The 23,360-nt window shown below is 37.9% G+C and overlaps 2 protein-coding genes across 5 annotated transcripts; one reads left to right on the forward strand and one right to left on the reverse strand.

The window, feature by feature from the left end:
- Nucleotides 1–10,571: 10,571 nt before the first annotated feature.
- Nucleotides 10,572–12,978, forward strand: LOC110616759 (protein SRG1). Of its 3 annotated transcripts, none has more exons than XM_043957247.1 (4): nucleotides 10,572–10,989; nucleotides 11,814–12,061; nucleotides 12,166–12,493; nucleotides 12,557–12,740. In XM_043957247.1, the coding sequence occupies exons 1-4, from the start codon at nucleotides 10,786–10,788 to the stop codon at nucleotides 12,584–12,586; spliced, it is 810 nt and encodes a 269-aa protein (XP_043813182.1). In that variant the 5' UTR covers nucleotides 10,572–10,785; the 3' UTR covers nucleotides 12,587–12,740. The 3 variants fall into 3 exon arrangements, with proteins under 3 accessions (XP_043813182.1, XP_021614932.1, XP_021614931.1); XM_021759240.2 differs by having other exon boundaries at nucleotides 10,573–10,989; nucleotides 12,575–12,740; XM_021759239.2 differs by having other exon boundaries at nucleotides 10,575–10,989; nucleotides 12,597–12,978.
- Nucleotides 12,979–15,469: 2,491 nt separating this feature from the next.
- On the reverse strand, nucleotides 15,470–22,217 carry LOC110617341 (pyrophosphate-energized vacuolar membrane proton pump). 2 transcript variants are annotated; one of them, XM_021760069.1, is made up of 8 exons: nucleotides 21,782–22,217; nucleotides 18,342–18,916; nucleotides 17,862–18,241; nucleotides 17,679–17,765; nucleotides 17,267–17,597; nucleotides 16,254–16,664; nucleotides 16,070–16,129; nucleotides 15,470–15,972 (listed from the first exon to the last, which is right to left on the reverse strand). In XM_021760069.1, the coding sequence occupies exons 1-8, from the start codon at nucleotides 22,038–22,040 to the stop codon at nucleotides 15,766–15,768; spliced, it is 2,310 nt and encodes a 769-aa protein (XP_021615761.1). In that variant the 5' UTR covers nucleotides 22,041–22,217; the 3' UTR covers nucleotides 15,470–15,765. The 2 variants fall into 2 exon arrangements, with proteins under 2 accessions (XP_021615761.1, XP_021615762.1); XM_021760070.2 differs by having other exon boundaries at nucleotides 18,342–18,936; nucleotides 21,782–21,919.
- Nucleotides 22,218–23,360: the final 1,143 nt, after the last annotated feature.

Below are 23,360 nucleotides of genomic sequence, written 5' to 3' on the forward strand. Positions count from 1 at the left end.
TCACCAAATAGTCCAAGTTAACTCTGTGCCAGGCCGTAGCATGGGGTCCTGGTCTTCCTGTCATACATACATTACTTACCATTTTCCAGGGCCTCCTCTGGGCTCCTGGTCTTCGAGTCCCATAACTGTGTTTTACTCTGTGCCAGGCCTGTAGACTGGGGCCTGGTCTTTCTTACTCTGTGCCAGGCCGTAGCATGGGGTCCTGGTCTTCCTGTCTTGGACTAATTGGGTCATCCAACATTCACCCACAACAACAACAATTTATGCAATGCGGCATATTCGTGAAAACTAATGCAATCATCCTATTGCATAATCATGATGCATGATACATGATAAAACATTTAATTTAAAAGATTTAGTTTTAGTTCCACTCACCTCTGGCTGACTCTGACAACACCGAAGCAGCTGAACTCACTGCTGGGGTCCTCGGTTCCTCGGGTCCGAACCTACACAGGTGGACTCAAATGAGGGACCAAACATATATAAACATGACTCTAATATATCCCCCAAAAACCCCCTAAAACATCATGAAAATATCACAGAAAACATGCATGAAATGGCTGAACAGGGCACTTTCGGCGGCACCTTCGGCGGCCGAAAGTCCTGGACAGAGACGAAACTCAGGTAGGTTCGGCGGCACCTTCGGCGGCCGAAAGTCCCAGACAGAGACGAAAGTCTCTTTTCGGGGGCAACTTCGGCAGCCGAAAGGCCTGCCTCCCCAGCCATGTTCGGCGGCCGAAAGTACCTTTGGCTGCCGAACCTGGTTTCTGCCAAAGGGCAGAAACTTGGCTCCCTTTGCACATTTCGCCTCCAAACCTTCCAAACATGCATATTTTTCAACCAAAGCATGCATACAAGTTCCTAGGGGCCTCAAACATGCATATACCCCATCTACAACACTTCAAACATACTCAAACAACACACATTGTTCAAAACATCAATATATACCCATAACTCAACATATACCCTAGCGTGCATTTCTACCCTTAGATCTTGCATAAAACTTATTTAGAACACATAAGGAGCTTAAGATCGGCTCTTACCTCTTGAAGATCGAGAGGGAGACGACCTAAACTTAGAGATCCACGAAAATGAGCTCCTGAGTTCCCAAAGCTCCAAAACTTGTTTCAAAAGCTTAAATCTTCACAACCAAGTGAAAACAAGTGAAAATCTCGAAAGATTTAGAGGAAGAACATCAAAAATGGGTGAGAGACGGCAGAAAGCTCACCTTGGCCGAAAATGGGGAAAAGCTCGCCCGTTTTCGGCTAAGGGACCCTTTTATAGTGGCTGGCCAGACCATGTTCGGGGGCCGAATGTGCCTCCGCATGCATGCCATGTTCGGCGGCCGAACATGAGGTTCAGAGGCCGAACCTTGACTTCCCTCACTCATGCTTTCGGGGGCCTAACGTGCCTCCAAAACGCATGCATGTTCGGCGGCCGAACTTGACTTTCGGCGGCCGAACCTGGGTTTTTCCTCCAAGGACTTTTCATGTAAAAACTCATTTAATTTCATACTTAAAATCATAAAACACCTTAAAACATTTTTATAAAACATGATTCTACCCTTCTAGAGGTCTCCGACATCCGAGATTCCACCGGACGGTAGGAATTCCGGTACCGGAGTCTAGTCGGGTATTACATTCTCCCCCCCTTAAGAACATTCGTCCCCGAATGTTCCTCAACTAGTACATGCATAGTAATCAACATAACATACATACATAAACACATAAAGATCTAACCTTAAAAGAGATGGGGATACTGTTGGAGCATGGACTCCCGTGTCTCCCAGGTACACTCCTCAATATTGTGGTGGTTCCAAAGGACTTTCACCATCGGGATTTCCTTGTTCCTTAGCTTCCTGATCTGGGTGTCTAGGATCCGTACTGGCTGCTCAACATAGGTGAGATCCTCTTGGATCTCCACATCAGGCTCACTAAGAACCTTGCCCGGATCTGACACGAACTTTCTCAACATAGAAACATGGAAAACCGGATGGATTCTCTCCATTGAAGCAGGTAAATCCAGCTTGTACGATACATTCCCAATCTTTTGCAAGACTTCGAAGGGTCCGATGTACCGCGGAGCCAGCTTACCCTTTTTCCCGAACCGAACCACTCCTTTCATTGGAGACACCTTGAGCAATACCAGATCCCCCTCCTGAAACTCTACTAATCTTCTGCGGATGTCTGCATAACTCTTCTGTCTGCTTGCAGCTGTCTTGATTCTTTCTCTGATCATGGGCACCACCCTGCTGGTGATCTCTACTAGCTCGGGTCCTGCTAAGGACCTCTCTCCTACCTCTTCCCAGCAAACAGGTGATCTGCACTTCCTTCTATATAAAGCTTCATATGGAGCCATCTCGATGCTAGCATGATGGCTGTTATTGTAGGCAAACTCCACCAAAGGTAGATGCTGCCTCCAAGAACCGCCAAAGTCTAGCACACACATTCTGAGCATATCTTCGATGGTCTGGATGGTCCTCTCTGACTGTCCGTCTGTCTGTGGATGGAAGGCAGTACTGAAATCCAATCTAGTACCCATGGCGTTCTGCAGACTCCGCCAAAACCTGGAGGTGAACTGGGGCCCTCTATCTGACACTATAGAAACAGGAACCCCATGCAGTCTGACTATCTCATCTACATACACCTGCGCCAACTTGTCCACAGAATAACCACTCCTGACAGGGATGAAGTGAGCAGATTTGGTGAGTCTGTCCACAATCACCCATATGGAGTCCAATCTGTTGGACGTCGCCGGTAACCCCACTACGAAGTCCATAGCTATATTTTCCCATTTCCACTCTGGAATAGGTAGCGGGTTAAGCATTCCAGCCGGCTTCTGATGTTCCAGCTTCACCCTCTGACAAACTTCGCAGGCTGACACAAACTGTGCCACTTCTTTCTTCATAGCTGGCCACCAGTAAACTTTCTTCATATCTTGATACATCTTGGTGGCTCCGGGGTGAATGCTGTATCTTGCATTATGAGCCTCTCTCATAATGTCTCCTTTTAGCCCTATGTCATCTGGTACACACAATCGACTCCCATAGCGGAGGATCCCCTTATTGTCAAATCTGAACTCACTGTCCTTGCCCGACTGAACAGTCCTGGCAATCTTTACTAATTCTGGGTCCTCATGCTGTTTCTGAGCCACCTGCTCCAGAAACACGGGTGTCACTTTCATCTGAGCGACCAAGGCACCTGTACCAGACAACTCCAACTGTAGACCTTCCTCAATGAGCTTGTAAAACTCTTTCACCACTGGTCTCCTCTCTGCCGTGATGTGGGATAGACTGCCTAGTGACTTCCGGCTTAGGGCGTCCGCCACTACATTCGCCTTACCCGGATGATACTGAATCTTGCAATCATAGTCACTCAGCAACTCTACCCATCTCCTCTGTCTCAAATTCAGATCTCTCTGACTCAAGATGTACTGCAGGCTCTTATGATCTGTAAAGATCTCACATTTTACCCCATAGAGGTAGTGCCTCCACATCTTGAGCGCAAAGATTACTGCTGCCATCTCAAGGTCATGTGTGGGGTAATTCAACTCATGCTTCTTTAGCTGCCTAGAAGCATAAGCAATTACCCTCTCATTTTGCATCAGTACACAACCCAGTCCCACACGGGACGCATCACAAAAGACTGTAAAGTCCTCACCACTAGATGGCAGAGCTAAAACTGGTGCTGAAGTCAACCTCTTCTTGAGCTCTTCAAAACTCTCCTCGCACTGGTCGGTCCACAGAAATTTCTGATTCTTCCTAGTTAGTCTGGTCAGAGAAGCTGCTATCTTTGAGAAGTCCTGAACGAACCTCCTGTAGTAACCTGCTAAACCCAAGAAACTCCTGATCTCTGTCACTGAAGTGGGTCTAGGCCAGTTAGCCACAGTTTCTGTCTTCTTGGGGTCTACCTCAATACCATTCTCTGACACTACATGCCCCAAGAACGAAATGCTCCTCAGCCAGAACTCACATTTAGAGAACTTGGCATACAAGCCATGTTCCCTCAAGGTCTGTAGAACCAACCTCAGATGATGGGCATGCTCCTCTGCATTCCTGGAATACACTAAGATATCATCTATGAAGACAATAACAAAGTGATCCAGGTACTGGCTAAACACTCTGTTCATGAGATCCATGAATGCTGCAGGGGCGTTAGTCAACCCGAACGGCATCACAAGGAACTCAAAATGCCCATATCTGGTCCTGAAAGCTGTCTTTGGTACGTCCTCTTCCCTGATCCTTAACTGATGGTACCCCGATCTCAGATCTATTTTGGAGAAACAACCCGCTCCTGCTAGCTGGTCAAATAGATCGTCGATCCTTGGCAATGGGTACTTGTTCTTGGTAGTGACTTTGTTCAACTGCCTGTAGTCGATACAAAGTCTAAGGGATCCATCCTTCTTCCTCACAAACAAAACTGGAGCACCCCAGGGTGAGGTACTCGGTCGGATGAAGCCCTTGTCTACCAGCTCCTGCAACTGCTCCTTCAACTCTTTCAATTCTGCTGGCGCCATCCTGTAGGGAGGAATAGAGATCGGTCGAGTTCCAGGCATTAGTTCTATCTCGAACTCTATCTCCCTAGCAGGTGGTAAACCTGGCAGTTCGTCTGGAAACACATCTAAGAACTCTCTAACCACTGGCACCGAGGCGGGCTCTCTAACCTGACTATTTAGCTCTCTCACATGAGCCAAATACCCCTGACATCCTTTCCTAAGCAACCTACGAGCCTGAAGAGCTGAGATCATACCTCTAGGTGTACCCCTCCTGTCTCCTCTGAAGACAACCTCTGATCCATCCTGACCTCTGAACCTGACTACCTTGTCCCTGCAGTCCAAGGTAGCACCATGGGTAGATAACCAGTCCATCCCTAGAATGACGTCAAAGTCTGTCAAATCTAGAACCACAAGGTCGGCGGACATGCATCTCCCCTCAACAAAAACTGGACTACACTGACAGACTGACTCTGCCACTGATGGATCACACTTGGGTCCACTGACCCAGAGAGGACACTCTAACTCAGAGATCATCAACCCCAACCTCTGAACGGCTCTCGGAGCAATAAATGAATGAGATGCACCAGGGTCCATCAAGGCATATACATCTGAACAACCAATAATTAAGTTACCTGCCACCACGGTGTTAGATGCATCTGCCTCTTGCTGTGTCATTGTGAAGATCCGTGCCGGAGCTGATGGACCTTCACCTCTGAAACCCGCTGAAGAAGAGGCTGCCCCTCTCCCTCTGCCTCTGCCACTGGCCTGAGTCATGGCTGGAGCTGCTGGCTGCGCTACACTGCCTGAAGCTGTCTGCTGGGACTGAGCCATCGGAGCCGCTCTTGGACAATCTCGAGCTATATGCCCCTCCTGACCACATCTGAAGTAGGTGTTCGTCCCAAACCGACATATTCCCTTGTGTGGCCTACCACACCTCGCACATACTGCATTATCCGCACCAGAGCTTGAGCCACTCCCAAATCCCAGACTGGACTTGACTTTACTCCAGAACTTGTTCTTCTTACCCTTGGGTTTACTCCATCTTTTACTGCCTGAAGCTGCTGCACTCAGGGTAGAGGGATCTAACCTTCCCCCACCCGGAGTTTTAGAACCAGAAGCTTGTGCCACTGACTGCTTAACTGTTCCCTGAATGATGGCACTAGCCTCCATTCTCCTAGCCATGTCTACTATGGCGTGAAAACTCTCTCTATCTGCTGACTGTACCAAGGAGGAATACCTGGGATGGAGCTTCATGATATACCTCCTTGACTTCTTCTGGTCTGTGCTAAGGTCTTGCCCTGCAAATGGCAGCAACTCCATAAACCTGTCAGTATATTCGTCTACACTCATGTCATCAGTCTGCCTCAACTGCTCGAATTCTATCATCTTCAATTCCCTTGAACTATCAGGGAATGCCCATCCTGCAAACTCGTTTGCAAACTCTTCCCAAGTCATGCTGTCCACTCTCGGGTTCACATAATTCTTGAACCACTGTCGTGCTTTCTTGCACTTAAGCGTGAACCCAGCCATTTGAATGGCTCTACTGTCATCCGCCCCTATCTCATCTGTAATTGCTTTGACCCGCTCCAAGTACACGAACGGATCATCACCTGTCTCAAACTGGGGAGCACCCAACTTCATATAGTCTGTCATCTTAACCTTGCTCCCACTGGCTGAGCTAGGTCTAGGTGGTTGAGCAACTGGGGCTGCTGGTTCTGCAGGTGGTGGTGGTGCAACATTTTCTGAGGTAGGGTTTGCTGGATTTGGATAGTAGGGTGGAGGTGGATACATTGGATACTGAGAGTACTGTGGGTAGTATGGTGGGTATGGCATCTGTGTGGGATAAGGGGTGAAACTAGGGTAATCCGATGTACCTCCCATCGAATACCCGGGGTGGTGTGAATAGGGTGGGTAATGATGTGGCTGGACATAACTCGAGGCCTGAATGCCTCCTTCTGATTCTCCCATGCCCTCTTCCGGCATGCTCACACCGAGACTGCCATCCCTCCTCTGATCTACTTCCATATCCTCAGACACTCCTCCCTGCACTGTTCCCCTTACTGATCTGCTTCTACCCAGATCCAAAGACCTTCTAGGGTCTCTTACTGCTCTGTCCCTGTTGGACCTGCTTGACATTGCCCTAGGCAATGTAGGAGGACGGGCGCTCATGCCCTCATCCTCCGGTGGTACTCCAGTCAATCTTGCTGATCGACGAGTTCCTCTCATCCTGCTTTCTGAAAAACAGTACACATCAAGCAAGCATTAGCATCATATGGTTCATGTGGGCACACATGAACCCTCATCACATACATCACATATCATAGCATATCATTAATGCACATGCATAAAATCATGGCATTTCACATCATCATGCAAGACAGGACTCCACATCCTATCCTAGTGGACATGATCTTTTCCTATTGTGCTTGACCTTCTATAACCTCTATGAGCCCGACACTCTAGGTCCGACCATATGAACCTAAAGCTCTGATACCATTCTGTAACGACCCGAAAATCGGACCGCTACCGACGCTAGGATCCGGGTCGACTTAAGGCCGCCGGGACCCGTAGCAAGCCTAACATGCATCCTGTGAACCTGCTTAATCCCATACATGATCAACAATATACATAAAAATTAAAACTTTTCTTTCCATGGAACATCAACCAAACTCAACCTGTGCATAACATTTACATAACTTTGATCCCTCTGTGGGATCTCATCTGTGCCCTCAATGGGTAACATACATCTGTTGAGTTGGTTTACATGAACATCATAATAATCTCTAAGATCATGTAATAAAAAGGGATACAACATTCTATGGTCAAGCACACACTAACATCCATGAAACTCATTACATAACTATCCTGTACTTTTACATTACAATTTGATCATGTCCATTGCTAGCTATTACATAAGCATGACTTCTTTACTCTATCCGGACTCCCGCACTATATCCTGTACCTGTAAGCCTGGGGGAAAAGGGAGAGGGGTGAGCTAAAAGCCCAGTGAGCAGAGCTATTAAAACACGTTAACACTATGCTCTATGAAATGCATCATAACACAAACAATTCACATAAGGGTTGGGTGAACTTGTCACCAAATAGTCCAAGTTAACTCTGTGCCAGGCCGTAGCATGGGGTCCTGGTCTTCCTGTCATACATACATTACTTACCATTTTCCAGGGCCTCCTCTGGGCTCCTGGTCTTCGAGTCCCATAACTGTGTTTTACTCTGTGCCAGGCCTGTAGACTGGGGCCTGGTCTTTCTTACTCTGTGCCAGGCCGTAGCATGGGGTCCTGGTCTTCCTGTCTTGGACTAATTGGGTCATCCAACATTCACCCACAACAACAACAATTTATGCAATGCGGCATATTCGTGAAAACTAATGCAATCATCCTATTGCATAATCATGATGCATGATACATGATAAAACATTTAATTTAAAAGATTTAGTTTTAGTTCCACTCACCTCTGGCTGACTCTGACAACACCGAAGCAGCTGAACTCACTGCTGGGGTCCTCGGTTCCTCGGGTCCGAACCTACACAGGTGGACTCAAATGAGGGACCAAACATATATAAACATGACTCTAATATATCCCCCAAAAACTCCCTAAAACATCATGAAAATATCACAGAAAACATGCATGAAATGGCTGAACAGGGCACTTTCGGCGGCACCTTCGGCGGCCGAAAGTCCTGGACAGAGACGAAACTCAGGTAGGTTCGGCGGCACCTTCGGCGGCCGAAAGTCCCAGACAGAGACGAAAGTCTCTTTTCGGGGGCAACTTCGGCAGCCGAAAGGCCTGCCTCCCCAGCCATGTTCGGCGGCCGAAAGTACCTTCGGCTACCGAACCTGGTTTCTGCCAAAGGGCAGAAACTTGGCTCCCTTTGCACATTTCGCCTCCAAACCTTCCAAACATGCATATTTTTCAACCAAAACATGCATACAAGTTCCTAGGGGCCTCAAACATGCATATACCCCATCTACAACACTTCAAACATACTCAAACAACACACATTGTTCAAAACATCAATATATACCCATAACTCAACATATACCCTAGCGTGCATTTCTACCCTTAGATCTTGCATAAAACTTATTTAGAACACATAAGGAGCTTAAGATCGGCTCTTACCTCTTGAAGATCGAGAGGGAGACGACCTAAACTTAGAGATCCACGAAAATGAGCTCCTGAGTTCCCAAAGCTCCAAAACTTGTTTCAAAAGCTTAAATCTTCACAACCAAGTGAAAACAAGTGAAAATCTCGAAAGATTTAGAGGAAGAACATCAAAAATGGGTGAGAGACGGCGGAAAGCTCACCTTGGCCGAAAATGGGGAAAAGCTCGCCCGTTTTCGGCTAAGGGACCCTTTTATAGTGGCTGGCCAGACCACGTTCGGGGGCCGAATGTGCCTCCGCATGCATGCCATGTTCGGCGGCCGAACATGAGGTTCGGCGGCCGAACCTTGACTTCCCTCACTCATGCTTTCGGGGGCCTAACGTGCCTCCAAAACGCATGCATGTTCGGCGGCCGAACTTGACTTTCGGCGGCCGAACCTGGGTTTTTCCTCCAAGGACTTTTCATGTAAAAACTCATTTAATTTCATACTTAAAATCATAAAACACCTTAAAACATTTTTATAAAACATGATTCTACCCTTCTAGAGGTCTCCGACATCCGAGATTCCACCGGACGGTAGGAATTCCGGTACCGGAGTCTAGTCGGGTATTACAAATTAAATCAGAATCCTATATAAATTTTGTTCAATAAGAGAATTATAATCTTCTAAGACCTAAATGACAAAAAAAAAAAATATTCTTGCAGCAAAGATTCTTAGAAATTCAAGAACTTGTAATAAATATTTTAACCGCTTTACTTCATACATTAACCTCAAATAGATAATAGAAAGGCAATCAATAAGAATAATAATAAGAAGAAATTTGGAGATGGAAAACAGCCAACAGACAAGAAGGGGATAGAGATACTTACACATTCTTGGTGCACTGGTAGTCCATTTTGAAGTGGATACTCTTTTATCTCCACTTTTTCATGCAGCAAATGTAATTCTCCCCTCCCTTCCTTTTTGGTGGGTTCATGTATCTTCTCGTTTCGGTATACTTGTGGTACTTGATCCTCCTTTTCTTGGTGGATTGGCTCCTCTCTCTCACTGTTTATGGTGCATTGATAGTTCTTTATCTCCTTTGTTCTCTTGATGGACTGGTGGCTCTTTCTTGATTTTTTTTTCAGGTCAATCATAGCACCACTAAAAAGTCATTCTCTATATTCTACTTTCTTAGGGTTGGCATCGTCACTTGTGGATGGGCGTGGGCTCGTGGATGGGCGTGGGCTCATCGTCGCCAAAATGATGGATTTCTCCCTCATCTAATAGTGAGTAATGAAAATATAATAAGGTAGGTAGGATTTTAAATCTTGATAAGATACAAAGGGCATGCATGATTCTCCATGCAACTCTTAAATCTCTAAATAACTTTTATGGCTCTTGAACAAATGGAATACTTTTATGGCTCTTGAACAAATGAAATATTATTTACATGATTGATTACTAATTTAAATAAAATATTTTGGTCCTTATTTATAATTTATACTAATAGTATATATTTAATTAAAAAAATATTTTTCAATGCTCAAATTTTTTAAGTACTTCCAAAATTTTAAAATGTGATTTTTTTTAAAAAAATATTTTATGAATCAAATGAAGTGCTATAATATGAATCATATTTAGAAAATGAATTACAATATGATTTATTATGTTTTAGAGATTTAAGTAGTTGGAGAAACAAGTAAATTTGGATTCAAAATCAGATCAATTAATGAAATTCTATTGGATTAATTCTATTGGTTTGATTCATAACTGTCAATTTTTAACTGTAGTTCTTTAATATTAGATGTTTTTTTAATTTAATTATTTAACTTTATTTTCTTTCTTAAAGATTTTTCAATATCAATTATTGAAGTCAATATTAATTGCCATAGTAAATTTCAGATTAATAAAATAAAAAAAATAATTTAATTTTAATCAAATGGACCTAAAAAAGAAAAAAGAATTAAAAACTGTTGGTGGGTGTGGCTACAAGAGTATGCAGTGAGCCATCCTTTGACCAGACTTCCAGAAAATCTCCATTATCTGATTCTTTGTTTGAATTGAAATTGTTAATGTTAATTGTCCCACAGGACAGATCAACTCCAATCTCTGCATCTTCACCATTGAAATTCATCTGCAGATTCTTAATAACAGCACAAGTCCTTCTGCTTAGATAGACTCAACATCAATGTCTGTCCAAAAATTGGCTATTATTGGCAAAGAACCTCCAGAAAATTACTTCCACAAAGGAAGTGATAGTGGAATCCTTGATGCTTCTGTTCCTTTGATTCAGATTCCAGTAGTTGATATTGGTCTCCTATCATCTCCATCAACGTGGAAAGAGGATCTTCACAAGCTTCGATCAGCTCTCAGCTCTTGGGGTTGCTTTCAGGTCTTTCTTTCTTCTATTAGCCCTTCTTTCTTCATTTATTCATTCTATAATACCATGGATTTGTTTCTGGATAATTTGAGCTTCAAATTTGTCTAAGAACTGTGTTCTAACTGTAGTTAGGTTGAACTCAAGAAATTAGGAGTAAATAAATCAGACCAAAACTTCAAATTTGTGATTGATAGAAATTTCCTAATTCATCAGAAGGACCCATTTGGATAGATGTGGTTGGATTTGGATTCATGTTTCCAGTGAAAATTCATATAACACCAACATAACGTGAAATTCAAATACCCTTTCATTTGAAATCCTCATCTACCCATATCATTCTGCAATTTCCATAAAGAAAGGGAGAAAAAGAAAATCATCTATTACTAATGTGGAATCCCACGTTGGCAAAGGAATTGACATAGAATTATTAAATATTAAACATTTTGGAGTTTTAAGTAAACTGTTACAATTGGGAAAAATTGGGCAAAGCTCCTTGAGAGGAAAGGGCTACTTCTTAGGACAAGGTGGAGCCGCTCGAGGCTCTAGCATCAATTTTAGCCAGATTTAGTTCAGCATAATAGAGCTGAATGGCAAACAAGGATACTCATAGGTGTAATTTATTATTGTTGTTGTTAGTTCAGTATATTTTAGGTCTCAGTGTTTTGGAAGAGGTCTGAAAAATAAAAGAAAAAAATTTAATAATATAAAAAGGTTTGAGGGGAAGAAAAGGCCAGGTTACTGCCAGGAATTTATGCATGAATCAATGGAGTAGGAGCAAATACGTAGAAATTGGATCGCTTATATGCATACTCATGGGCTGCTTTTAAACATTTCAGGTGATAAATCATGGAATGACAAGTTTGTTTTTGGACCAAATGCGCCAAGTTTCCAAGCAATTTTTCTCATTACCAATGGAGGAGAAGCAGAAATACTCCAGATATGGTGACAGCATTGAAGGGTATGGCAATGACATGGTTATTTCAGAGAATCAAACACTTGATTGGACTGATAGATTGTATCTTACATTAGCCCCAGAAGACCAGCAAAAGCTCAAGTTTTGGCCTGAAAATCCTGAACCCTTCAGGTAATTCAATCATGTTGCCCTGCAATTTCATATACTCGGCTCAACTAAGCTTTTTAGATCACTGGGTAGCAAATAAAACTGATGGCTGAAAAAAATATCTGCAGGAAAATACTGCATGAATTTGCCATTAAATCACAGCAGATAAACGAAATTCTCCTTAAAGCAATGGCAAGGTCATTAAACTTGGAGGAGAATTGCTTTTTGGAGCAGTATGGAGAACGACCACTAGTGACTGCTAGATTTAACTTCTATCCTCCATGTCCAAGGCCTGAAAAGATCCTTGGTGTAAAACCACATGCAGATGCATCAGCACTCACCATTCTCTTGCCAGACAAAGAAGTGGAAGGTCTTCAGTTCCTGAAAGAAAAGGAATGGTTTAGAGTTCCTTTAATTCGACATGCTCTTCTCATTAATGTTGGTGATCAAGTTGAGGTAAATTACTAAGCTCAGCTTCTGATTGAGAGTTTTTGTTTCTGAAAGTCTTGGGTATTGTAGTTCAGTTATGCTTGCCAGTGGATGCTTTAATGGTATGCAGATAATGAGCAACGGAATATTCAAGAGCCCGGTACACAGGGTGGTGACGAACTCGGAAAGGGAGAGGATTACTGTGGCTGTGTTCTGCATACCAGATTCCAATAGTGAGATCGAACCGGCGGATGCGCTGGTAGATGAAACTAGGCCAAGATTATACAAGAATGTGAAAGATTATGTTAGTCTTTACTTCCAGTACTACCAACTAGGGAAGAGACCAATAGAAGCAGCACTGATCTAACTAAGCTTCTTCAGACTTCTAATCCTTTACAGTTTTTGTTTATGGGTCAGAAGTTCATGTTGTCAAGAAATTGCAAACATGCCAAATTAGATGGCTGTAAACTGTGAAGACAGATCAAACCAACATGTTAGAATTTATATTATTGGGGTCTCAAGTGTGTCTCTCTTTGGTTAAAACACCCTTAAGATCTCTTTCGCTACTTTTTATCCTTTCAAGTGTATTTGGCATATATTTGGATGTACATCTCAATATGTCAATAGCCAAAAAGACCAATAAAGACCAATGACTTACTGACATAGAGTAACTAGTCTTGAATTTTACGGCGGACTTAGACCGATCCTAACTTTTGCTGCCGATATTCAATGGAGTTACACGATAAATAAATAGCTTGTTTTTGACTATTTGAGATTCACTTTTCTATTTTTTAAGAATTTCAATAAGACTTTTCGACTTATAACCTCTCTTTTCTATTATATCGTTTTAACCAAACGTTATTGATTAAAACTCTTGATAGAGTCTAATAAGTCATTTATCACTTACATTCAATAGTACTAGAGCCGTTGTTGTAAAGTTTCGAGTACGAGTCAATTAATTATCTCCAAAAAATCAATAGATCAAAAGAATACAACAATTTCATTAGGTGAACCATCAATTTAACCAAAGGAATGGCTAGAAAATTAGTCAAATAGGCCAATCTGTTTGAGATTATATATAGATTATCCTTCAGAACAGTAGATTTGAGTTTCCATAACAGGATTTTAATGTTATTTTAATTCATTAAATTAAGAGTAATCTCCATGATGCATGTTTGAAAAGCCTCTCAAAATCTCCTTGGATACAAATGTGACCATTTCACTCTCACTGGGAAATGAAAATCCAAGGATTATAGCTGTTGCTCCATTGTGGCTGCCGTACTTGTTTTAAGGGTCCATAATCAGAGGCATAAGGGAGATTGAACATTCAGCTTTGAATCATGTCACTGTGGTTGGTTGTAGGTGGCTCCACATATGTGGCTTCTAATTATTCTCTTGATCTTGCTTTGTCCGAAGCTCTCACTCCTAAGGATATATGATATTGTGGTGCTTGGATTCCTTAGCATATACTTGCTACTTTTCTACCTATCAAGAGAATTTTGGATGCACACATGAATTTAGTCTAGTAGTAAGTTTAGCACTATTTACATATTTTAAAACTATATCAAAATAAAATATATATATATATATATATATTATAAGAATTAAAATGTATTAAATCAAATTTATTTAATTTTTTTATTTTAATTTTGAAACTTTATTAAGAATTATATTAAATCAGAACCATTATATTTTTTTAAATAATTTTAGTAATAATATGGTTTTATTACATAGTTTTAATGAATGTTTTATATATTATATAATTATAATATAATCTTAACGAAATATATAATAAAATATATATATATATATATTAAATTACTTAATATTTTTAATTATATGAGTGAATCACGCGTAACTTATATAATAAACTTTTAGATATTAAATATATTTTTTAATTTAAAATTATATAAGTAATAACTTTATATAAAATAATATAATATTTTTAGAATTATATAAAATATATTTTTAATATTAATATTATAGTTGTTTAAAGGTTAATATTATTATTTTTGTTATCATTTTAATATTAATTACGCGTAAAGATATTATAATTTTTTAAGAATAATCAAGTTTTGTTTCTAAGAATTAATGAGTTAATAGTTTAGCTCTGATTTCAATGCTTAATTAAAATTGTATTCAAATACAAACCAAACACCCTTAACAAGTGCAATAAAGTGAACCAGGGAAATCTCATTCAACTTCTCCCAATCTCTAAAATTAGCAAAAAGAGAATTTTGGGTGTTTTTTTTTTTTATAAGCAATCTTGCTGACATACCCTGCTGTTTATTTCGACAGGATCTTCCCAACGAAATTGGCAATGACGGAGACCTATAAGCTTCTGACTGCATCAACATAGATCTGCAAATTGGTATGGAAGTCTTACAGTTCCCATTATTTTTTATTTTAATTGAAAATTTAATTTTTTTTTTTTGAATTATCAACGAATTTCGAATTCCATTGATAACATAATACTTATAATTCTGTTAAAGAGTGATATATTTCCTCAATCAAATAAGATTCCTTCTTTCTCTGTTGCTGTCTGTATTCCTTTTCTAGGAAGGTTATCTATCTTCGTTGGAAATGAGAGTATGAGAAATGAGAACAACATCAACCCACAAAGGAAATAGAATCCCAAAACTATTCTTTATATTTCAAACACATTCATATTTCATCTTCTTCATCTTTATATATCCACATAATCCTACAAAATTGTAGCTCTTTATTCACATAAGAGGAATCATTAGTTTAATCTAGAATTTTCTATATACACAAATAGATTTCACGAATATAACCAATCTATCATTAAATAAAATCGAATAAATTAAAAAATACACAGTAGATAAAATTTAAATCAAAAAATAAAAATTTTAGCATTTTAAAAATCACACATCGAATATTTTTTGGATTTTAAAAAAACCTCAAATTTAAATTTTGAAAATCTTTTAATACACCTCCCAAATTAAATGTTAATACTCGTAAAAGATATATGAGGAAGAAGCATTGAACAAAAGGCACTGCAGAAACAGTGTACCGTCTCATTATCGAACTTGTGGGGTAATAATGTAGAGAGCCAAAAACAACAGCCTGAAATTTTGAAATTGGAAAACTCTAGATTAACCATTATCATGGTCATTGTCATTGTTATCACTCATCAGGAGTACCCTTCTGAAAGGGGAAATTTTCAACTACAGACTACATATATTTTGGGAGCAAAATAACAAGGATTTGAAGAAGAAGAAGAACCGGACAACATTGCGACTAGGTCGCCATTTTGTGCTTGCTTCTCTTGAACACACTTAAAGTATCTTGAAGAGTAGCCCTCCATGTGTAGCAAAGAATGGAGCAAACACAAGTGATTCCACTGCCATAAGTTTGATTAGGATGTTAAGTGAAGGTCCAGATGTGTCCTTCAATGGGTCCCCAATAGTGTCACCAATAACAGCTGCTTTGTGCGCATCTGACCCTTTAGGGCCAAGAGTTCTTGCATGCTCAGAAGCTCCCGCCTATCATCATCCCAAAAAAAGAAAACAAAAAGACAAGATTTAAAACTAAAGCTCACGCTAGATATGAAGAATTTATAAAATCAGTGCAAATGTTTACCTCAATGTACTTCTTGGCATTATCCCAAGCACCACCGGTGTTAGATGCAGAGATGGCAATCTGTAGTATATGCACAACAGAAATAATTGATCATGAAGTACATAACATACAACATATAGGCCCAATGGCTGCAATTATGATGCTAAATAACCCAATTTATGTTCGAGTAACTGCCTCAGCATACCTGCACACCAGATACGAGGGATCCAGCTAGGACACCGGATAGTGTTTCGACACCGAAAAAGATACCAACAATGAGTGGGGTGAGCATGACAAGTGCACCAGGTGGGATCATCTCTTTGATGGAAGCATCAGTGGAGATCTTAACACAGGTAGCATAGTCAGGCTTAGTAGTGCCTTCCATCAGACCAGGGATGGTGTTGAATTGCCTGCGGACCTCCTCAACCATCTTCAGAGCTGCACTTCCCACACTCTTCATTGTCATAGCAGAAAACCAATAGGGAAGCATTGCACCAACAATCAAACCAATAAAAACTTTCGGTGTCAACACATCTACTATTGAAATTGAAGCACGGCTAACAAAGGCACCAAAGAGAGCAAGGGACACGAGAGCTGCAGAGCCAATGGCGAAACCCTGAAAAATGAAAACAGCAGCAAAAATCCATCAGATCTGGAGACATATGGGTAAAACTATTTGTCCATCAGTGTAACAGAATTTTAAAAGATGTTTTTGTTTCAGCCACCAGCAAAATGACGATGAGAATTCCTTAACAAAGAGTGTCCATAATTATAACAGAATGTTAAGAGATGACTTTATTTCAGCCAACAACAAAAATGACAAAAATGACGATGAGAATTTCTATAACAAATAGTGCATTGCTGTGAGAAACCAGTTAATGTTGGAACAGATTAAAAACTTCCAAAAGCATTCAAAACTCTAGAGAAGCCTTGTCTAATAAAGTTGTTAAGGCATACATCATATTGCAAGGAGTAGCCACATCTACCTTCTGCAATCATAAAAAAAAAAAAATCTCCATACACATTTCCAAAACTACTAGAAAGACAGGCTGCATTTTCTTGTAAACTTCAGCAAAACCACACACTAAGACAACAATAACATATAAAGCATATAATGTGCATTTACATTTAAAAGCACCAATTATATTGCAGCAGGTACATAGATGAACTGATGAAAAAGAAAGTAGCTAAGGCTCAAGTTGGAATAAATTATCAAACCTTTCCAATAGCAGCAGTGGTGTTTCCTGCAGCATCAAGGGCATCAGTCCTCTCACGGATTCTGTGGCTCATGCCTGCCATCTCAGCAATACCTCCAGCATTATCACTAATGGGACCGTAGGCATCAATTGCCAATCCGGTGGCAATGGTGCTCAGCATTCCAAGGGCAGCTACTGCAATACCATACATAGCAGCAAAGGTGAAACTGACAAAAATGCTGACTGCAATGGCAAAAATAGGGATAATGACCGATTTATATCCCAAAGCAAGCCCAAAAATAACGTTAGTGGCAGCTCCAGTGCGGCAAGAATCAGCAACATCTTGAACAGGGCTGCAAGTTCATGCAAAGTGAGGGTTAATTAACATTATTGAGTAAAAAATAAGGAGCAACTCAAGTCATATCAAAGCTAACCTGTATGCATTGCTAGTGTAGTATTCAGTTACAAATCCAATAATGAGACCAGCCCAAAGACCAACAGCAACGCATAAGAAAAGTTGCCTGCACACAGAATTCAAATCCAATATATGGAATCAATTCCTCCAAGTTACATCAAACAGTTGTTTACAATTAAACGAAAACAGTAAAAGACCTTACCAATTCTTAACAACTTTCTGAGTCCCAAAATTGAAGATGGTGAAGGAAGATGGTAGAGCAATCCAACTAACAATGGCAATTCCAACAGTCATAAGCACAGTTGAGATGATGAGCTGCTTTTTCAAAGCTGGCTCAATTTCCTTTACAGCCTTGATCTCAAAGAAGTCAGTTGCAAACAAAGTGGTGAGCAAACAAACAAGGATACCCACAGAACTGATGATAAGAGGGTATAGCATTGGAGTCAACTCATGATCAATTCCAAAAGAGGAAATGGAAGCAACAACTAGGGCAGCACAAGAAGACTCTGCATATGAGCCAAAAAGGTCAGATCCCATACCAGCTATATCCCCAACATTATCACCAACATTATCAGCAATTACCTGAAAACAAAGAAGCAACATAGAAATAAACCAACCAGAAACAAATTCAGTGCTTAAGATACAAAATCATTTCCGAGGACTCAAAAGGTAAGCTCCTTACAGCTGGATTCCTTGGGTCATCCTCAGGAATATTCCTTTCCACCTTTCCAACAAGATCAGCACCAACATCAGCAGCTTTTGTGTAGATACCTCCCCCCACTCTACCAAAGAGGGCCATGGAAGATCCTCCAAGACCGTAACCAGTTATAGCCTCGAATAGACCAGCCCAGTCATCACCATAGTATATCTTAAAGAGGTTGATGGCAATGAAAAGCACCAAGAGACCATTTGCAGCAAGGAGAAAACCCATGACAGCACCAGACCTAAATGCAGTGATAAAAGCCTTACCAACTCCTTTTCTTGCCTCAAGGGTGGTTCTAGCATTTGCATATGTAGCAATTTTCATCCCAAGAAAGCCAGAAATTACAGAAGTGATAGCACCAAGCAAGAAGGAAACTGTGCTGAAGACAGCAGTGGCTAGAGCAGGCTTGCACGTCTTCAATGGGTCATAGGTGCAAGGTTGAGCCTTGGTGCTGAATCCCTCAACTGAGCCGAGGAACAGGAAAATAAGGATTGCAAAAGCAATCATGAAAACTCCAACATACTTGTATTCGGTTAAAAGGAAGGAAGTTGCCCCTGCAACATCAACGACAAACCTAATTTGCATATAAAATCAAAAAATTATGATGGAATACTAGCAGCACAATGCAAAGACAAGATTGTGAAATGAAAATATGAAATACATTTTCGTTCTTGGATGAGAAATGAATATGAAATACATTTTCGTTCTTGTATGTATTATATGTACACAAATTGCATTTCCATTACATACAGAGCAAAAAAACTGATGTGCACAATTTATAATTTTAGACAATAATTCACCAATATTTTTTTTTGTAAAAACTAAATAAAAATTCCTAGTTATAAGATATTGTCCCTATACATTATATAGTAAAGTCTCATTAACAAAAAAAAAAAAAAAAAGGAATTTGGAAGGAAATTAAGAGGAGCCAAAAAAAGCTCCATCATGTACGTTGAGAAAATATATACATATACATATACACACTTTCCAACACATTAAAGAGTTAATATTAACATAACTGAACATCTGAATTTCATAGCCTAAGTACAAAAAAGAAACTTTTTCCCCCACATCAAATGTGAGTGAAGTCTTCACATTGGAAAGAACAAACTACAAATATTAGAAAGGATTTCACCACAATTTCACATCTCATGTCTTGCACAGTATGTGCTACAGATGAAAAGTTGGTGGCAACAAAAGAAAACTTGGAGCATAAACTGCCAGGGAGTATCACCATAATCATTCCAAATTTCCACTTATGATAAGAAGGCAAAGTTTATTTACTTCAATATTCACACCCATGTGATTCAACTAAAAATTTATGATGTAAAGAGCAAACAATAAAAGAAATAGCCAGATCTCAATCGTACTCCAGATTTCTAAACAAAGCACAAGGCAGCAAAAGAAATGAATATACTTGCATACCAAAGACAAAAGTTATGAATAATCAGGATACCCAAGTTCCAAAATTAGCCACCTTAGTGGAACTATGCTATTTAGAGGTAACATATTGAATGATAACAAAAGGAAATTTCATGGATCAAAATTTTGCCTCAAAAAATCATTTAGTTACATCTACATTTTTTTAGAGACATAAACATTTGTCTCATTTACAATACCTAAATGTAATTAATGACGGATACAACAACAAAGTTATATTTGGTACTAGTTTAACTTTTAAAGACATATATATTTATACATACATATAAGTTATAAGGACAAAATGTGTCTCTCTCTATATTTTTTACAAACTATATTGTTTGCCCCCCAAAACTATTTTAATAGACAAATTAAATTGATCTTATAGTCACATTTTTTTTTTCTAAACATAATTTTTTTAGAGACAAAGCATCTGGCCTTTATATATTAATTCCTCCTACATATCACTAATAACTAATAGAAAAATATTTATTTCTCTGCTAACATATTAATTTTTAGTAACAATATAATTAGACAAATTTAACATAATTTAAAATAGTTACATAATTGCCAAAAAAAAAAAACCCAAAAGGACTCGCTCAGTGTCATTTTGAAATTAGCATAAGGAGGCTTCCTTATAAAATGAAACCAACGCCTCCCAAGCTCCTTGGAAACAAAGTAAAACTTAAGTCCCACATCTTTTATCAATTTTTTTTTATTTATAATGCAAAATTTAAATAAATAATTTTATGTGAATTAATAACCTATTATAGTATATAATTAAATTTCTCCTTAAAAATTATTTAATTTTAAAAAATAATTGTATGATACAAATGTAAATTATTATATGATAGAAACATATATCTTTCAGATTATTTATTATCATAAATGTGATTGATTGTAAATTTTTATTAACACATCTTAGCTCAATGATTAAAAATAATATGTTGATTAGAAGCTTCAATCATACATAAAATTAAACTGAAATGCTATATAATTACTTTATTATAATTTATTCAAACATAATATAAAGAAGTATATATATGTGTGCGCCTTACATGTTTACTTGTCTAAAAGATCACTTTTATTATTCAACTATTTATAATCTATACACAGTTACACACTTAAAACCATGTATAATTTAACCTTATATAATTTAATTAGTTATTAAAAAAAATTTCATGGGAAATAGGAAGTTCTCAAGTGAAATTAAAACAAGCAATTAAAACTTTTTTATATAAATAAAATTACCTTAATGAATTAGAAACAAATGGTATAAGAGAATAATAATATAATATTTAGAGAATAATAAATTTTTGCCTGGAAAAAAAAATTACTAGAGCACTATAACCTATAGATACTTATAATTTTTTGTCTGAAATAAATAAGTTAACAATTAGAGACAATAAATTTTGTATCAAATAATAGTCATTAGTAACAAATATTTAATTTATCAAGTTAACAGAAATTCGCTTACAGAACCGATAGCCAGATAAAGTATCCAAAACAGAGAGATGCCTTTCAACCCCACATCAATCTGAGATCTAATCTCAGAAAAGCACAAAGAGTAAACCCATATGCATACATAGCCACATACATACATGCATGTACAAATAACTACGCATAAACCCGTGCATACAAAGAAGGTTAAACCCTGTACAATTTGAAATTAATCATTGAACACTTAAATTAAAACTAAAAACCTTATAAAAATAATAACAAATAAAAACAAATTAACCAAATTACTCTAAAATTTATTAATTATTAAATTTTTATAATATAAAAAATTTGCTCAAAAAAGGAGAATTTCTCTGTTGTTTTAAGAAAATCTACAGAATAATCAGCAAAATTTACAATTCAGGTTGGCCTACAGTCTAAATGAATGGTTCATTTCTCATCTTTTTTTTCATTGTTTCAAGTGTTCAATCAATACAAATAGTACAGGGTATGTATAGAAACTGCAGCTGCATAGATGCATAGACATATATTACAAATTATACCTTCAGATATGGCGCTTTGAATATCGGCGCATTTAAGAACAACGTTGTGGTCATTGAGACCCTCCTCCTCTTCAATAAGATAGTCATTGTAACCATTCTTCCTTACACCATTATTCCCCGCCGCCGCATCTCTACCACCAGGGACCAGCTTCACTTTCGAAACAAGCAGCCACTGAAACAATGAGAATCCAATTCCGATAATCGCACACAGGGGAATCAGAATCTCAGCCCCAATATCTGGTAAAATCACCCCACCCATAATCTCCCAAATTTAAGCCAGAAAAACAAGAACCAAGAAACTAAAGATACAGAGCACAGAGAATGAAAATAGAGTATGGGGCGCTGGAGCAATGAAGGTATGTGTGTGAGTTGGTGGAGGATGGAGAGGGGTTTATATAAAGAGACAGAAATATGTGTATGCGGAAGAGAGAGAGAGAGATCAGCGAAGCAGTCTTTGTTGTTCTGGTTCCAAATCTGAGCTGGCTTGAGAGAGTTTTTTGGGGAGGGAAAATTCCGGTGGACCCAAGAAATGGACCCACCTAAAAATTAAAAATTATAAGAAAATTCACTCGTTTGTATTATGGATCCTCGTAAATCATATCTAGATAAAAATTATTATTTTGGCAAATTATTAAATACTTTTAAAAACATTATCATGAGTATGTAATACATTAATGTAATTAAAGATACCATTGCTTCGTTAAAATCAAATAGAATAAATTAAAAATTAAAATTTTAATATTTATAAAAATTAAATTAAATTAATTTTAATTAAAAATTAAATTAAATTAAATCAATCGAATTTAATTTAATATGATTCGATTTAATTAATTTAAATTTTTAATAAATTTTTTATTTTTTATATTTTATTTTAATATTTTAAAATTTAATTAAAATATTTTAATTTTAATATAATTTAATCTCTTTATATTATTGAAAATAATATATTATTATCATTAATCAATTCAATTCGATTTTTTTAATTTTTTTTAATTAAAATCAAATCGAACTAACATAATTGAAATTTTTAAAATTAAAACTAAATCAAATCTAAATAAATAAAAAAATCAAACTGAATTTTTAAATTAATTCAGTTGGATCAATTTTTTCGATTTAAATTAAGGGCTATCTCGTAAATTCAATCCATTTATAAGAAATTATTACTCCATATAATTAATAAAAGTAAAAACTTAATAAATTTAAATTTAATTTTAACTCTTATATAAACATAAACCTTTCAATAATGATGTGGATTTATTTCAGTACTGATGTAAGCATATAAACACTAAAATAAAATTTACTTCTCAAATTATTTTTTTTAATTTGTAAATTAAATTTTAATATGTATATTGTGTCTGAATTTTTAAAAAGAAAAATATTAGTCAATAAAATTAATATAAATAGTTAAAAATATAAGATATCAACTCAAGTAATTAATATTTAAATTTAAATAATTAAAATTTTAATTTTCTAAAATATAAAAATATTTTAATCAAATAGTTATTAAAACCAGAGTTAATTTTAATAAAATTCGATGGATTTGATTAATAATAATCCATCTTTGTGAATTAAAAATTGA

This window comes from Manihot esculenta, chromosome 6 (assembly GCF_001659605.2).
Source record: "Manihot esculenta cultivar AM560-2 chromosome 6, M.esculenta_v8, whole genome shotgun sequence".
Classification (NCBI taxonomy): domain Eukaryota; kingdom Viridiplantae; phylum Streptophyta; class Magnoliopsida; order Malpighiales; family Euphorbiaceae; genus Manihot; species Manihot esculenta.

Bases quoted from the DNA above. Each gene is read 5' to 3' on its own strand.
- LOC110616759 (XM_021759239.2), top strand. From the start codon at position 10,786: ATGTCTGTCCAAAAATTGGCTATTATTGGCAAAGAACCTCCAGAAAAT. The intron at 10,990-11,813 runs GTCTTTCTTTCT...TAAACATTTCAG, and splicing joins GCTCTTGGGGTTGCTTTCAG to GTGATAAATCATGGAATGAC. The intron at 12,062-12,165 runs GTAATTCAATCA...AAATATCTGCAG, and splicing joins GAAAATCCTGAACCCTTCAG to GAAAATACTGCATGAATTTG.
- LOC110617341 (XM_021760069.1), bottom strand. From the start codon at position 22,040: ATGGGTGGGGTGATTTTACCAGATATTGGGGCTGAGATTCTGATTCCC. The intron at 16,665-17,266 runs GTTTGATAATTT...TTCATTTTTCAG, and splicing joins CCACTGCTGCTATTGGAAAG to GGTTTCGCCATTGGCTCTGC. The intron at 16,130-16,253 runs GTATGCTGAGGC...CATATACTACAG, and splicing joins CCCTCGTATCTGGTGTGCAG to ATTGCCATCTCTGCATCTAA.